General features: G+C 47.3%; 1 protein-coding gene across 2 annotated transcripts in view; it reads right to left on the minus strand.

Moving 5' to 3' along the window:
• Positions 1-5,740: 5,740 nt before the first annotated feature.
• Positions 5,741-15,251, minus strand: part of BTD (biotinidase) — a 30,143-nt gene continuing 20,632 nt past the window's right edge. For both annotated transcript variants that reach the window (XM_066244386.1, XM_066244388.1), the window contains exons 2-4: positions 12,078-12,342; positions 8,129-8,278; positions 5,741-7,207 (exon numbers count right to left, since the gene is read on the minus strand). In XM_066244386.1, the coding sequence (XP_066100483.1) occupies positions 6,026-7,207; positions 8,129-8,278; positions 12,078-12,326 (1,581 nt within the window). In that variant the 5' untranslated portion in view covers positions 12,327-12,342 and the 3' untranslated portion in view covers positions 5,741-6,025. The remainder of the gene's footprint in view (positions 7,208-8,128; positions 8,279-12,077; positions 12,343-15,251) is intronic.

Genomic DNA, 15,251 nt, shown 5'->3' on the forward strand with positions numbered 1-15,251 from the left:
TTGATTAAATAGTTGCATAAAACAGACGTTTTTTAATTAGAAAATGATAAATACACCTGAATATCACTCCAAATTAGTGGTTTTGTTTGATATTTAATTTTACTAAATGAGCACTTTTTTTTTTACAAATTATTATTAAAAATTAATAGGCATTTAAGCATAATTACAATATAAAATATTACAAATGTTTTTATTATGCATTCATCACATTAGAGTATATTGTTGCAATGAATAAAATGTTTTTTATTTACGATGTTTTCTTCTATTTCTTTTTGTCCTCCTTTTCATTGAAAAAAAGTTGGTCACCTTATGTATTATAAATTTTTTTCCATGTCAGTATATTGTATATACATACAAAATAATAAATACACGGTGTGTTTAATGGCGTCCTCGTGTTGACGATGCCCTCAGCCTTATGCCTCAATTCAAGCACTTGCTGAGGATATAGTAGGTGCCAAGAAACTTGCTCAGTCTCAGCCTGAGTGCAGTTCACCACCTGAGGGCGAACCAAACATGGGGACAAATACATAGAACCCTGTATGATTAATGGAAAGTCAAATCCATGGAATTCAGAGGCAGACTGGCCCAACTGGGTGACTTCTGGCAAGTTACACAGCCTCTCTGAGCTCTCATCAACACTGTCAGATGCGGATGGAAGCATTCCGTGAACTCAGTGAAGATTAGATGAGTTGATGCCCTCAAATGATTTAAAGGACAGGGCGTGACACCGAGTAAATGCTCAAAAAGCTATCGGTGTGTACAAGGCCTGGGTTCAAAACCTGGCTCACATAGAGCTGAGTGGCCTTGGGCCAGCTGCTTAGCTTCTCTGTGTGTCAGCTTCCTCATCTGTGAAATGGGGATAGTAAAGATCACTTATAAAGTTATTAGAAAGATTAAATTCATCACTATGCCTGGCAATAGGAAGCAGACAATAAATAAAAATCAGTATCAATATAGCAGCCTACTTTGAGCTAGAATGAAAATTAGCTCACAGATTCTTTTCCACTCCTCCCAACAATGGGTGGGGTCTGTGTTTCCTCCCCTTGACTATAGGTGGGCTTTGCAGCGACTTGACCAATGGTATCTGGCTGAAGAGCCTCCATGCTCCTTTCTGACCCTAGCCATTCAAAACTGGCAGCTTCCCCTTCCTGTCTCCTCTCACGTTCTCCCTGGGAATGCTGAGATGTCCGGTTTCAGTCTGACTATCCTGAGACCATCATGCCCGAGGACCGCGGGAAGAGGTCCCGTGGAGCCTGCCAGCGGCCCTGCCAGTGTGAGGTGTGGGGAAACCATCTCTGCGGTGGGTCCCGCCCCGGGACCACTCCAGCTGGAAGGAGCCAAGTTACCCAGCTGTGCTCTTCCCCAGTTCCTGACCCACAAACTCGGAAGCAAACTAAAATGGTTATTTCAAGTCATTAAGTTTCAGAGTAGCTCCTTTACTTAGCAACAGCTAATCACAACACTAATTATGAAAATGGAAACCTATTAAACAAATGAGTTGGGATGGGGCCAGGAGGTAAGGACGGTGCTCAAGGTCTCTCATCAGCAAAGACCCTATGTCCAAATATGGTCACATTCTGAGGTCCTGGGGTTAAGACTTCAAGGTTTCTTTGTGGGGAACACAATCACCAAAATATCCCCCAGCTGCTGTGGAGCCTTCAGCTGACTGCAGCTTTCTCGGAGCCCCTGGACCGGAACCACCGCTCCTGACCCACAGACACTGTGAGTTCATCACGTTCATGACTGTTGCAAGCCACTAAGTTCTGAGGTCATTGTTAGGTGGGAGCCGGCGGCTGGCACGAGGAAGGAGACCCGGCAGTGAGGACCTATGCGCGCAGCCCTGCTCACAGACACTGCGCGTCACATCCACATGTGTTTTCAATCTGGGCCTTTTTGTACATTTCACACTATTAAAACTTAAAAAAAATGTTTTGCAATACATAAATCCACTCTGTTGAGGAAAAACGTTTGCTTGTTTTGTGGGTGTTTGAGCATTTCTGAATTTCATGGCAAACCCAAGCAGCTGAGTGACCACAGCCCCTCTGGGGTCCGGTGCTCACTCCCAGCCCAACGTGCGAAGGCCTCAAGGGACCACCTGTGGGTTAGGGGTGGCCCAGGTGAGTATCCCTCAGCAGCGGCCGTGGCTGGGCTCTCCCCTCGGGTGCTGGGTGGGCGCTCGGACTGCCCAGTCTGCCAGCCGGGCCCGGGCTGCTTGCTGCTCCAGGAACAGGCCTGGCCCAGCCCTGTGTGAACACAGCTCATTTGTCTCCCACTTCCTCTGTGAGGAAAGCCACAGCCCAGCCCGCCCACACCGACAGGAGAAACCGCACGGGCCAGGCCGCTTCCCCCAAGTCTGATTGCACCAAAAATACATGGGATTTCCTGCCTCTGTGCTGTGGTCAAGATTGCCATTTGCTTCCTGAATTTCAGGATCGCAGTTGACAACAGCTTATCACAGCCATTAATCATAGGCGCATTTTTCTCCCCCCCAAAATGATTTATTTCACTCATTTTCCTGTCCTCTACTTTGTTCTACCATCTGGCGGCTACTTCTTTTGATCATAAAAATCATTTTGTTTTACCACCATTACTTAGTCCCTCTGCATTTCGGCTTCATGAGCAATTAGTTCTAATCGTCAGGAGGGAGGAACTCAGGAATAGTTCTAGGCTTTCCGCTCCGAAGGGCGGAGGGTGCGCCCAGCAGGTGTTTCGTGTTTGCTGGGTGAAGCAGTTCCACCTAGTCTGCATTTGGGACTGGCCTGTCTCTTTTTCAGCCCGATTTGAATCATCTTGGCATAAAGCAACAATATGCATTTTTAAGATAATTTCTGTTCCCTGAGGTTTAGGGCAGGGACGCTCAGTGAGTGGCAGCCAGCCACATCCGGGAACCACATGCTGCCGGCCAGCTCACTCCTGCTGGTGGGGTCTGCCCTAGGGAGGGCAGGCCAGCCCTGTCATCTGGTGGGAGAGGTCCCACGCCCACTCCAGGGGGATTTCCCAGGGCTTCCTGAGGAATCTGAGTTGTTCCTGCTTGTTCCCGGAAGACATGAGTCACTCTAGGCCTTTGTGGGCGAGCAGTGCGTCAGCAGGGGCTTGGTTTCTTTCCCACATGGACTATTCAATACGCATTCTCCGAACGAGAAAGCTGGAGCCTAACAAGGTTTTGACAGATTGTCCGGGGTCTACGTAGGGAAGAGTAAACAGTTCGTCTCGAGGGTCTAGGCTCTTTATTATTCTGTCTGAAAGCCAGAAACAGGTCTGGACACTGCAGGGGAGAGGAGGAAGAATTTTTTTTCCCCTCTATATAATTATGTGTATGAGCATACTGTTTTTTTTTTTAAAGATTTTATTTATTCATTATGGGGGGGGGAGAGAGAGAGAGAGAGAGAGAGAGAGAAAGAGAGAGAGAAGGGGGGAGGAGCAGGAAGCATCAACTCCCATATGTGCCTTGACCAGGCAAGCCCAGGGTTTTGAACCGGCAACCTCAGTGTTTCCAGGTTGACGCTTTATCCACTGTGCCACCGCAGGTCAGGCAGCATACTGGTTTTTGTTTTGTTTTTTACAGAGACAGAGAGAGAGTCAGAGAGAGGGATAGATAGGGACAGACAGACAGGAACGGAGAGAGATGAGAAGCATCAATCATCATTTTGTTGTGACACCTTAGTTGTTCATTGATTGCTTTCTCATATGTGCCTTGACTGGGGTGTTACAGCAGACCGAGTAACCCGTTGCTCAAGCCAGCGACCTTGGGTCCAAGCTGGTGAGCTTTGCTCAAACCAGATGAGCCCGCACTCAAGCTGGTGACCTCGGGGTCTCAAACTTGGGTCCTCCACATCCCAGTCTGACACTCTATCCACTGCGCCACCGCCCGGTCAGGCGAGCATACTGGTTTTAAACACCTAGTTTAAAAAGGAGAACAAAACAAAATAGCCACAACATTGAAGAGGCAAACTACAGGCAGCTAATTATCCATCCACTTAAAATGATTGGATCCCCAGTCAGGGCACATACAGGAGCAGCTTGATGTTCCTGTCTTCCTCCTTGCCTCTCTCTCTAAAAAAAAAAATTGGTCTGACCTGTGGTGGCGCAGTGGATAAAGCATCAACCTGGAAATGCTGAGGTCGCCGGTTCGAAACCCTGGGCTTTTCTGGTCAAGGCACATATGGGAGTTGATGCTTCCAGCTCCTCCCCCTTCTCTCTCTCTGTCTCTCCTCTCTCTCTCTCTCTCTCCTCTCTAAAATGAATAAATAAAAATTAAAATTAAAAAAAAAATTGGAAAGAGTTACTAGGCCTAGAGTCAAAATGACTTGAAAATGTCAGGCACAAATAACACAGAAATGAGTGGCCTACCAATCAATGTCTTCACACATTGAATATGATGATTTTGCGTCAGGAACTAATACGTGAGAGGTCCTTGCTATCTGGTGAGGTCCCCCAAAACACCTGTTCAGTGATTAAATAAATGAATGACTAAATAAACCTCCATGGCAGTTCTAGCAACTTCTCTGCACAAGGTACAGCGCCTCTCTGCAAAAGGAGGGCCCTTCTGGGGGCAGGGTATGTGTGTGGTGAACTGAATTCTACCACCACCATTCCATCCTGCACAGTTGGGCAACGGTACGGCTCTTGCCCAAAGCCAGCATGATTTATTAAGGTCCCTGGAGTCTCTGGATAAACACGCTGTGCAGAAGGAATCCTATTACTCATCCTTTCCTACTGCTGCCCCTCTCTTCAGTACTTTTTCCAGTCCCCTCTCTCCAAGTCTCTGCACACTTTCCTTCCAGTTACTGTGAGTCCTGCAGGACACTTCCCATTTATTGACACAAAGGCAGATGTGAGAGACTTTCCTTCTGTTTTTTTGGTTTTTTTTTTAATTGATATTTAGAGAGAGAGACATCAATTTGTTGTTCCACTTACTCATACATTCATTGGTTGATTCTTGTATGATTCCCTGGATGAAAATTAAACTCACAACCTTGGCATATTGGGACAATGCTCTAACCAACTGAGCTACCTGGCCAGGCCATTTCTCGTCTGTTTTTTTTTTTTTAATTTTAAGAATTTATTTTTATTTATTTATTTTAGAGAGGAGGGAGGGAGAGGAAGAGAGAGAGAGAGAGAGAGAGAGAGAGAGAGAGAGAGAGAGAGAGAAAGGAGGGAGGAGCAGGAAGCATCAACTCCCATATATGCCTTGACCAGACAAGTGCAGGGTTTTGAACCGGCAACCTCAATGTTCCCAGGTCGATGCTTTATCCACTGCGCCACCAGAGGTCAGGCTTTCTTATTTGTTTTTAAAAGCTGCTTCAACCCTAGCCAGGTAGCTAAACTGGTTGTAGCATCATCCTGCTGCACCAGGGCTGTGGGTTTGATCCCTGGTCAAAGCACATACAGGAATCAACCAAAAAATGCATGGATGGAGTGGAATAGCAAATTGATGCTTCTCTCTCTCTTTTTATCTTTCTCACTTACTAAAGTCAATGAATTTTAAAAATTAAAAAAAAAAAAAGCTGCTTCAAAACCCACATTTCTGGTATTGTTGGTGTTGTGGTGTTACCGTTTCATCTGGATAGAATTCTGGTCGACGAGAATGGAAAAAGGGCCCCGCTGCAATCATTTCTAATACAACTTTTGCTTTAAGAGTTTGTTTCTTCCCTTAGAAAACGTTTGAGGCCTGTGAAATATTTGTATGTCCTGGGTGTCATGGAACAAGGAAAAGACACACGTGACTGCTTTGTGGATGTGTAAAATATAAATTGTCTTTATTTTATTTTAGTTCTTAAAGCCAATTGTGTACTGAGAAATTGTAGCTTGGAAAAGATAAATGTGGGGATGTGGGTAGAAAATACCAGAAAAATGTCTCAATAATTTCCATTTAAGAGGAAGAGCCCCCGGGGGAATCTGCTCCTCCTCCCGCCACCCCAGCCCCGTTTCTTCCCACAGTTCCCAGAATGGGCAGCGGTGGTCCCACTGCTACGCGCCACGGCCTGTGCTTGGGGCTGCCCACGCGGTAACCAGAGCCCAGCCCTCACTTCCCATTGTCCCTCTCATACAGCCGCCCATAGAGGGCTGCCGTCACCAGGCCAGAGGACAGTCCACTTTTCCTCAGGAAATAGTTCTCATTCTCCCAGCCGAGCTGGTCAGGGGTTTCCAGGGTCATCCCCGAGGTGAGAAGCAGGGGAAAGATGTAAGAAGTACTGAAGTTACCCCACAGGTGAAACTCAAACATCCCTGCAGCCTCCGTGATCTCCTGCCCACAGGAGTTAAAGCCAAGGCCCCCACACTTGACCAGGGCACAAACTTGAACATAGTAAGTGCCATGCACGGTGTGAAGGCCATCAAAGACCCCCAGTGCGTACAGCTCTTTGGACAAAGTAGGCCTCTGGTAGAGTAAGTAACAGCAGAGGCCATTTGCACAGACTTGGAGATAGCCTTCCTTCCCCCGGACCGGGACCAGGGTGAAGTTGTCGTACATCATCTCAGAGTGAAACGGGGGAGGAGCATTCATGTTCCATTTGGTGGCTCCGTCACAATGGACTTCCTGAGAATCCTTCTCACAGTATGGATCTCCTGCCAAGATTTTTAAAAATTTACTATGAGAAGGGTCCGTTTGATCTGTGGCATTCTCTGTACTGAGGAGGCCCTGTGGATTTTTGGCTACCTGGGCGATTATAAGGTGACCTGTGAAGTTTTCCGTGTCATGGTACCAAACGGACTTCAAAGGGGTGTGTATGCCACTTCCAGTCATCCCCAAGGATGGGTGATGGATGTTAGCAGCCAGCAAGTTGACACCAAAGCCGATGGAGAAAGCGCTCTGGATCTGAATCGCTGCCAGGAGTGGGAGCTGGTTCATCCACGCGGCTGGATACACGATGTGCTTCACCTCGGCGTCTCTGAGGAGCCCCACGGCGGGCTGGAAGAACAGGATGTCAAAGCAAGTGAAGATGCCGAACTTGCCAGCAAAAGGGGTATCGAAGACAGTGTAATCCACGTGGAGAGGGGTATCGAAAGCTGCCTCAAAGTAGAGGTTGTGTTTGCGGTAGCGCCCCACGAGGGTTCCGTTATTGCTGAAGATGACGTTCGTGTTAAACTGGTACCTTCTGTCCCTAGGGCACCCCGGGTCACTGCTGTAACAAGGCTGCTTTGTCCCGAGATTGGCCACCAGGAACATGTCTCCCTTGATGGCCATACAACTCAGGCGCTCGAGAACCTAGAGTAGGGGGGGAATAGAAATAAACGGATACATAAGTGGATTTTTAAAATCCTGCCTTAAAATGGCAACCACTATTGAAAATGTACAAAGGAGATGAGGAACTCATAGAAGAGCCAATATAATACAAAGGGCCAACAAACATCTAAAAAGATGCTCAACCTTACCAGTACTAAAGGAATGCAGATTAAAATAACGAGACGGATCTTCCACCTTCGTAAACAGGGAGAAACTCAAACAATTATTCCATCTTACATTGACCAGAAAGTGGCAGAACAAGCACTCATCTACTATTACTGGGGATCTAAAGTGAAATCCAAATCTCTTAGAGGGGAAACTTGGTCCTCCTTAAAATAATTTAAAATGTGCCTATCCTGCTAAGAAACTACATTTCTAGGAATCTCATCTTACAGAAAAACTGAAACATGTTCCCAAAACTATCTGCACAAGCATATTCATTGAGACAGTGTTTATAACAGCAAGAGTTAAAAGAAAGACTAAGCAGATAGCATGCTAAAAGAGACGTCGGTAATTACAAAGTGCATAGAAAAGAACAGTGTAGTTGGACGCACATTAAATAGCTGAAGACTCTCTCTCTAAAGGATTGCAGGATGAAGACTGGGGTAGGGTGAAGGTGGGCTTTCGTGTTTTTATTTGCTTGTTGGATAAGTATATGTTCATGTATTTCTTGTAATAACTAATAAATAGAATAATCCATAGATGAGTACGGGACTCATTTACTATAGTATCAGACATTCTTTAACAGGATGAATGTGTGACACATGGAGTTGGGGTCTCATTTCTAAGACCCGAGGGTCCCCTTTCAGTCTCCTTTGGCATGTCTGAGCTTTGGGCCCCCGACTTGGTTCCTCTCTGGATACCGTCAGCCTACTGAGGAGGGAGGCCGGGACCGTCACACACCTCTGTGTCATTGAATCGGTGGGGCTCCAGGCACGGGTTCCACCTGACCAACTGGGGAGACGGCATGAAGTCCAAAAATGGGTAAATGGATGTTCTTGTAAAGTTGAATCCATGAATGCCATCTTCTGGAAACACTATAATCTGTACACCCTGTGGGTCAAAAACATCAAAGTATAGTATGTTATCAGATCATAGGAAGCACCACTTCACTCATGTATGCATTCTTTCATCCGATCATCTGACAGCCATCAAGCAATTGCTGTGTACCAGGAACCAGAGGTTAAAAAAACGGTGGCTGGACTCTGATCAGGGATCTTAGTCTTGAGGAAGCCATCTCACTTGGCCCAATTCTGAGGGAGCAAAGACAAAGTCCTCTGGGAACAACCAGGTCCTTGGGAGCATATCCAGGGCAGGGAGGGTTGAAGGGAGCAGGAGTTTGCCAAGCAAACAGGGTTTGGAGTTCTTGGTGGCCCAGTGCGAGATGTGGCCGACCATAAAAGGCCTTGAGTAGTGTGGGCTTATTAACAGATGTGTATTTCCAGTCCAGCCATTTTTAACCTTTATTGTGCATTGAAATCAGATGGGGGACTTCTGGAAAAAACAACAACACTCCTATGGAGGTGTGATGCTGGGGTTACTTTGATTAATTGTGGGAGGACTCTTGGCAACTATTTGTTTAAATGTTCCCAGGTGATTCTAGTGTGCAGCCAAGGTTGAGACCCATGGGGCTGGTGGGTAAAAGTATGTTGATTTCAGTATAGAAAGGCGACTTACTCCAACCCTGGAATTCTCTAACTGGGAACTAGGAGGCTCCCTGCAAAATCTTGACTACACAGCAGGCGTTTCCCACACCTGGAGCCACATGGGCTCCCTGTGATGTCTGCAGCAACCTAAGAAAATCCAAACAAGCAGGGCAGCCCTCCGCTCTTAGCACCGGGACCTCAGCTTCTGCTGTTCTCCACTTACATGTCTTCAAATATCAAGCCTGGGACACTGTCCCAAAGTGACAGGGGAGGAGGAAGACAGAGAAGGCATGAATAATCTGAAATAACGGGCAATCTGAGTCACTTATTTCTGGAATGCACTGAAAACTTTTTTTCTGGTTATTAAAGCTTCAAAGTTTAACTGTAGAAAACTTGAAAAACAGAAAATATAAAGTAAGAATTCATAATCCTGTGACATCAAGATACTTATTGTTAATATCTTGACATTTAAGTTACATAGAGATATTAGATTAGAATTAAAATTGAATTGGATTTCCTGACTACATATCTGCCAGGAATGAGGAGGGGGCCGCAACCCGAGCTGGAGTGGAACACTGGGTCTTACGTGATCGCCAGTTCTCTCTAGGGATGTTCTAGGATGTAAGTAACACACCTGATAAAGGACTTGAACAATTTTATGATAAACTCAGTAAGAGTAAGAACTGAGGAATTATGGTTGCCAACCTAGGTGACTGACCTTTAAGCTGGACTCCTTTTCTTCCCTATACATGCCTCAACCAAGAGAGAAATAGTTTTAAAAGTTTTTTTAAATTGATTTAGAGAGATAGAAGACGGAGGAGGGGAGAGAAGGAGAGAGAGAGAAACATCAATTTGTTGTTCCACTTACTTCTACATTCATTGGCTGATTCTTATATGCGCCCTGAGTGGGGATTGAACCTGCAGCCTCGGTATATTGGGATGATATTCCAAATAACTGAGCTACCTGGACAGGGCTCATGAGAGAAATATTTCCATTGGCTTGTTTAGGAACATCAAATTGTCTTAAAAGTTGCTTTAACGCATATAACCACAAAGGGCAGCCTAGGTATCTATAAACACTAAAAACAATCAGATCACAGCTTTGTCCCTGTTCCTGGACCACAAACAGAGAAGGAATGATGCCTTATGGCTGGCAAGGGCTTCACAAAACGTGCGATGTTTCCTTTGGGGGCAGGTTATTAAAATTCGGGGGGATGCTACAGTCACAGTCCCTCGGTTTCACGATGGCAGCTGCCAAATGTCATAGAATGGTCTTGTGGATGGGATGGAGAAGCAAAAGGTGAGTGACATTTAGTGCCATGCAAGCAAACACCTCTGTTCAGAGAGTGCCCTGGAGCCGATCTGTGTCACCAGGAGGTCTGCGGGCAGAGCCTGGGATTTACACTTAGACGTAAGTGAAGGTGTCCATCAAATGTGTGAATGACGAGAAGGTAACTGATATGCTGGATGTCAGTAAAGGTCCCCAAATAGCCCAACAAGCCGGAATGATGACATTTAACAGCGTAAATGTGCAGTCTTGATCTCAAGTTTAGTAAATTAATTTTATAAGTACCGGACAGCAACGGCGGCACCCACTGTGTGTCTGTGTGTGTGAAAAGGCTCAGTAGTCTAGTTGACAGCAAGTGCCTCAGGAATCCACAGCGAGATGTGGCTGCCACAAGCCTTCTGGGGACAAGTCTAGAATGAGAAGGGTGACGGATCTCCTCTGCCCCCTCCCTCGCAGGTAGAACTGGGAGCACAGAGACAACCAGGGAAGTCTTCCATACAAGGTCTGAAATCCTCAGCGCTCCAGGAACTGTGGGTGGAACTAAGGATCTATAGCCTGGGGGAGAGACGCCAGGAAGGCCATGACAGCTGCCCTCCTGTTTTAGGGAAGGTGGCACATGAGAAGGGACTCAGACTATTCTGTTTAGTTCAGAGAGCAGGACAATGGATGGCTGTTACAGGGAGGCTGCCTTGCTCATGGGAAGGAAGATCTTCCCAGAGTGCCCGCTGTCCTCAGTGGGAACCAGTGGACCTGTAACACAGAGGAGTTCTGGGCCATTAAAGAGGTTCACGGAGAACGTGGATGTCACGTCGGGAACAAAAGAGGAGTGTCACCTCTCAGAAGTTGGACCAGGACTTTAAGCTTTCTTCCAACATCAGGGGTGTGTCTGTGTGTGTCTTATAGGCTAGAATTTTTACACGTAGCCACAGATAGTGGCTGTCCAGGTGATCCTGTCCACCCTGACAGGGACTGTTTGGGGCCAGACCTGTTGGCATGACTGGTTCTGCCCTCTAAACTCCTAAACTCACAGACACAGGAAAGTTTTGCTCCAATGAAGGCAGAGCAGGGCTTCCTCCAGCAGCTGGGCTTGCTCACCCCACCACCAGGGTTAAAACCCAGACTTCCCTTTGGTTGTGGCTTTCCCAGCAGAGCATTTTCTTACAGTGGACATCTGGCACCCACATTCCCTCTCGGCCCCACCCTTCCTGGCAGGAGCTGGCAACGTGGGGCAAGCAGGAAGCCTTCACAAAGGCTGGCACCGACCTCCCTTTGTTCCTTTGAGTTCAGCGCTGTCTGGGCTGAGTCCTCAAGACTGTTCGTGGTTTGGTGCTGAGACCAAAAATGGGCCCCAGATAATATGAAGGCAGCAAACAGCAGTTCTATGCATGCCTACTCCTTCAGTGCAACTCAGAATGCCTGAGAGAGTGACGGGCCATTGTGCCTGGTGGTTTTCAGACTTTCTGCACATCAGTATCCACCCGGAAGCCTTAAGACATCCCAATGCCCAGCCCATAGCCCATCTGACTCGACAGGCGTGGCACCCAGGCACCCACATTTGCTTACAACTGGCTAAGTAATTCCTCCACATTCAAGAACCCGGGATCCAGCCACAGCTTCTCAGGCTTGAGGTGAAAAGCGTCACCCCGGTGTCTTGCTAAGATGTGGGTCTGATTCAGCAGGTCTGGGGCAGGGCTCAGGTTCTGCCTGTCTCAGGAGCTCAGCAGGGCGGCTGATGTCGCCGGTCCACGGACCACTGTGAGCAGCGCCACTCTGGCCAGCGTCTGTAGCTCTTCAGCTCAGCTCTACCAGCCGTGCTGATTTTCCAGGGGGGCTGCGGGAACCCCTGGCCGCGGGCTAGCGAGCAGTGTTCCCTGTTCTGCGAGACAAGCTGAGGCTCTAACCCAGGACCACGTCTTGCCTTTTGGGCTGCAGCCATCACTTGCTGTTCATAGATGTCGAGGTTCTGGTTCATCAGCTCCAAGGCCTGCTTGCGGCTGGGGAGAGCCAGAGGGTTCGGGCTCAAGATCAGCTGGTGCTCGTACACGGCCGCCACGTAATAGTCAGTGTCGTCCCCTTCCGCCGCGCAGCGCTCCCCAGTGTGGACCCCCAGGGCCACCGCGTAACAGCCGCAGAGGAAAACAGCGAGCGGGGCGCTGGCTCCAGACATGGCGCAGACCGTAAATCTGGAATGTAACGAGGTCAGGGGAAAACAGCTGAACAAAGAATCCTGCCAAGAATTTAACTTTGCAACTGTGATTTATTAATTCCCGGCAATTAAACTCACCCGCCGTGGTACTGCCGCTCAAAGGGTTTGTTTCATGTTCCTAAATAAAAGGGTATGTGTTTCTCTCCAAACACGTAGCTGTGTTTAAAATGGCTCACTGTGCTAATAGTCCGGTTTTAGAACCTTTCCAAAACAGACCCGGCATTCGCACCACTGATCTCGGCGCGAGCTGCACACTTACGTTCTGGGCAAGAATAATTATTCTATTTTACATAACTCTGTGATCTGTTCCGCATCCCGCAACCTGCCCTCTGTGCTCACAGCACACTACAGGTCATTCCTCTACCCCAGCTATGACTGCTATGATCTTAATAACACAGCTGGCTTTCCCAGCTGCACAAACGGGGGTGGAGGGGGGTGAAGATTAAAATTCTCCCTGTGTTTCCTTGGTCAGTAATGAACATAAAGAGTCAAGTTCACTTTACTCAGCACAACTTTCTTTATTTGGCGCGCAGAGAAACTGCTGACTTCCATTTGAAAGCCAGGATCGACTCTGTTAGGAACAGATAAAAAGAAGTCTCCTAACCAAACCGGGACTCCTTTTTGCCTCCTGGACCTTTACAATTGCCAATGCCCAATCATCACTTCTCAACCTCAGCCTCTGGGCTCCCAGCCCCCTCCTGGAAAGCAAGCTCGTTTGGAAAGAAAATCCTTTTGCAGTGATAAAATGTAAACTCAGCTTTGTAGCTCCTACCGTAAAAGATTAGAATTATGTCACAATGACACTTCTGTGTGCCAGTTTTTTACCAGGTATAGGACTTTTTATTTGTAATCGTTACACCATGACTCTGTGTTTTTTTTTTTTATTTTTTATTTTTTATTTATTCCTTTTTAGAGAGGACAGAGAGAGAGAGAGAGAAGGGGGGAGGAGCTGGAAGCATCAACTCCCATATGTGCCTTGACCAGGCAAGCCCAGGGTTTCGAACCGGCGACCTCAGCATTTCCAGGTCGACATTTTATCCACTGCGCCACCACAGGTCAGGCGACTCTGTGTTTTAATGTGACGAGTCCAGCTCTGCCTTGAAAACTGGCCTGGCCTCCCAGCTTAAGCCCCGCCCCAGCACACAGATTCACCAGGTGGTGTGCAGAGGCCCCGCCACGTGGTCTGTGGAGACGTGCTGGGGGTGACCAACTCAACACCATGAGAAGGACAAATCGAAGAATCATATTGCTGCTCTTTAAAAAGAAAAGGACACCCTGCCCAAGTCTGACTCATAACTCCTGTGTTTGCATTTCAAAACCAAATTACCCAGGCTGCAAATATCTTTTTCTCTCTCTTCTCAAAAATTCCAAAAACAAAACTAACTATAATTCTTTTCTGCAACAGAGCAAGGGCTAGGGATGCTCAGTCATTATCCTCAGAATATCAAATATTTCTCAGGATAAGTGGTGTTCTAGACTCCCCCCCCCCCCCCCCCGCCCAACCCCGTCCCCTCTCAAACTGTTATTTCTTTCCCAGGGGGGAATAAATGTACCATCCAAATACCAAACCCCAAGACTTGTTGCCATTCATCTGGGACACTGGCAACAATGTTTTAAGATTAGAACAAGGGGCCTTTGAGTGAGCCAGTCATGAGTTTCTGGGTAGAAACAAAAGTATAATTGATAAGCTTTCTTATCTGAATTTTGCCTCTGAAGCCCAGCAAAGAATAATTTTAAAAGTCTCAAAATATATTTTTTGTTCCATCTCCACTTTCATAAGGATGGTAATGGGGAATGGTTTTGGAGGGGGCGGGAAACTTTCATTGTCAAAGTCATTTTATTTCTAAAGGATAAGACTCTGGCCTCACTAAGAAGTGGGGAAACTGAGGCTGGGGCAAGAAGTGCGGAGGCATTCAAACCAGCGTCTGGTGGAGGCATGTCAGTAGTTCGGAGGCCTAAAGTGGCGTTCATAGTAGCTCCCTTTCTCCATTAAGAGATATATACCACTGATCCGGGAACACAGGATGTTTGTTTAAATCCCACAGACTTGCAAGCCAACAAAACAAGGAAACTGTGGAAACAGCAAGATATCACATTACTTTCTATCTTGAGAAAATAAAATTCAGCTTATTTACAAAAGGAGCGGGGTAGGAGAGCTATAAGAAAGGATCATCTGTGCGTGAACAGAGGTGGGTTGATAATAAAAGGTTATGCAGATTCAAGCAGGTATTCATGCTTGAAGGAGGCAAGTGGAGTGAGGTCGGTTGAGAAGGAGTAATTACAATAAAAACAGGAACAACAGTTTGCCCTGCTGAAGAGTGGGGAAACAGCAGCCCTTTTAACCAAATCTGCAAATGCTGGTTTTCCCTCTTCATCTGGCACCACACACCTGCCTCAGGAGCAATCCAACCAGACCGAGGCAGGGATGACGGAGGGCACAGCAGGCAGGACTGGAAGGGGCAGTTTCCAGGGTTTGCCAGGTGCTGGCTCATGATGCCATCCGTACTCAGGTGGGCTGGGGGCGGAGTCTTCCTGGGAACAAGGGGGCTCTGTAAAGTCATAAGGTTCTTGGAGATCCAGACACTGATCGACCTCTGGAGTCAGTCAGGACCTGGACCATAAACAAAATGGTCACTAGAAGTATGTGCTGGTCTATAAAGGTAGCTATGCTCCCCCTTTGTGTTGGAGAACACTTGACAGGTGAGACTAAACTGCAGGAAGGGACTGGCATGAATGTACCATTGAGGTGACAATGTGCTTCCACGCCCTGCTTGACATGCTCTGCTCACCACAGCCCTCTGGGATGGGGGCATCGGCCTGTGACATGCCCTGGTGCCCACTGGCAGGGAACAGCAGGGTCAGGACATCCCTGCATCCCTGGGACAC

The sequence above is a fragment of the Saccopteryx bilineata genome, chromosome 10, assembly GCF_036850765.1.
Source record: "Saccopteryx bilineata isolate mSacBil1 chromosome 10, mSacBil1_pri_phased_curated, whole genome shotgun sequence".
NCBI lineage: Eukaryota > Metazoa > Chordata > Mammalia > Chiroptera > Emballonuridae > Saccopteryx > Saccopteryx bilineata.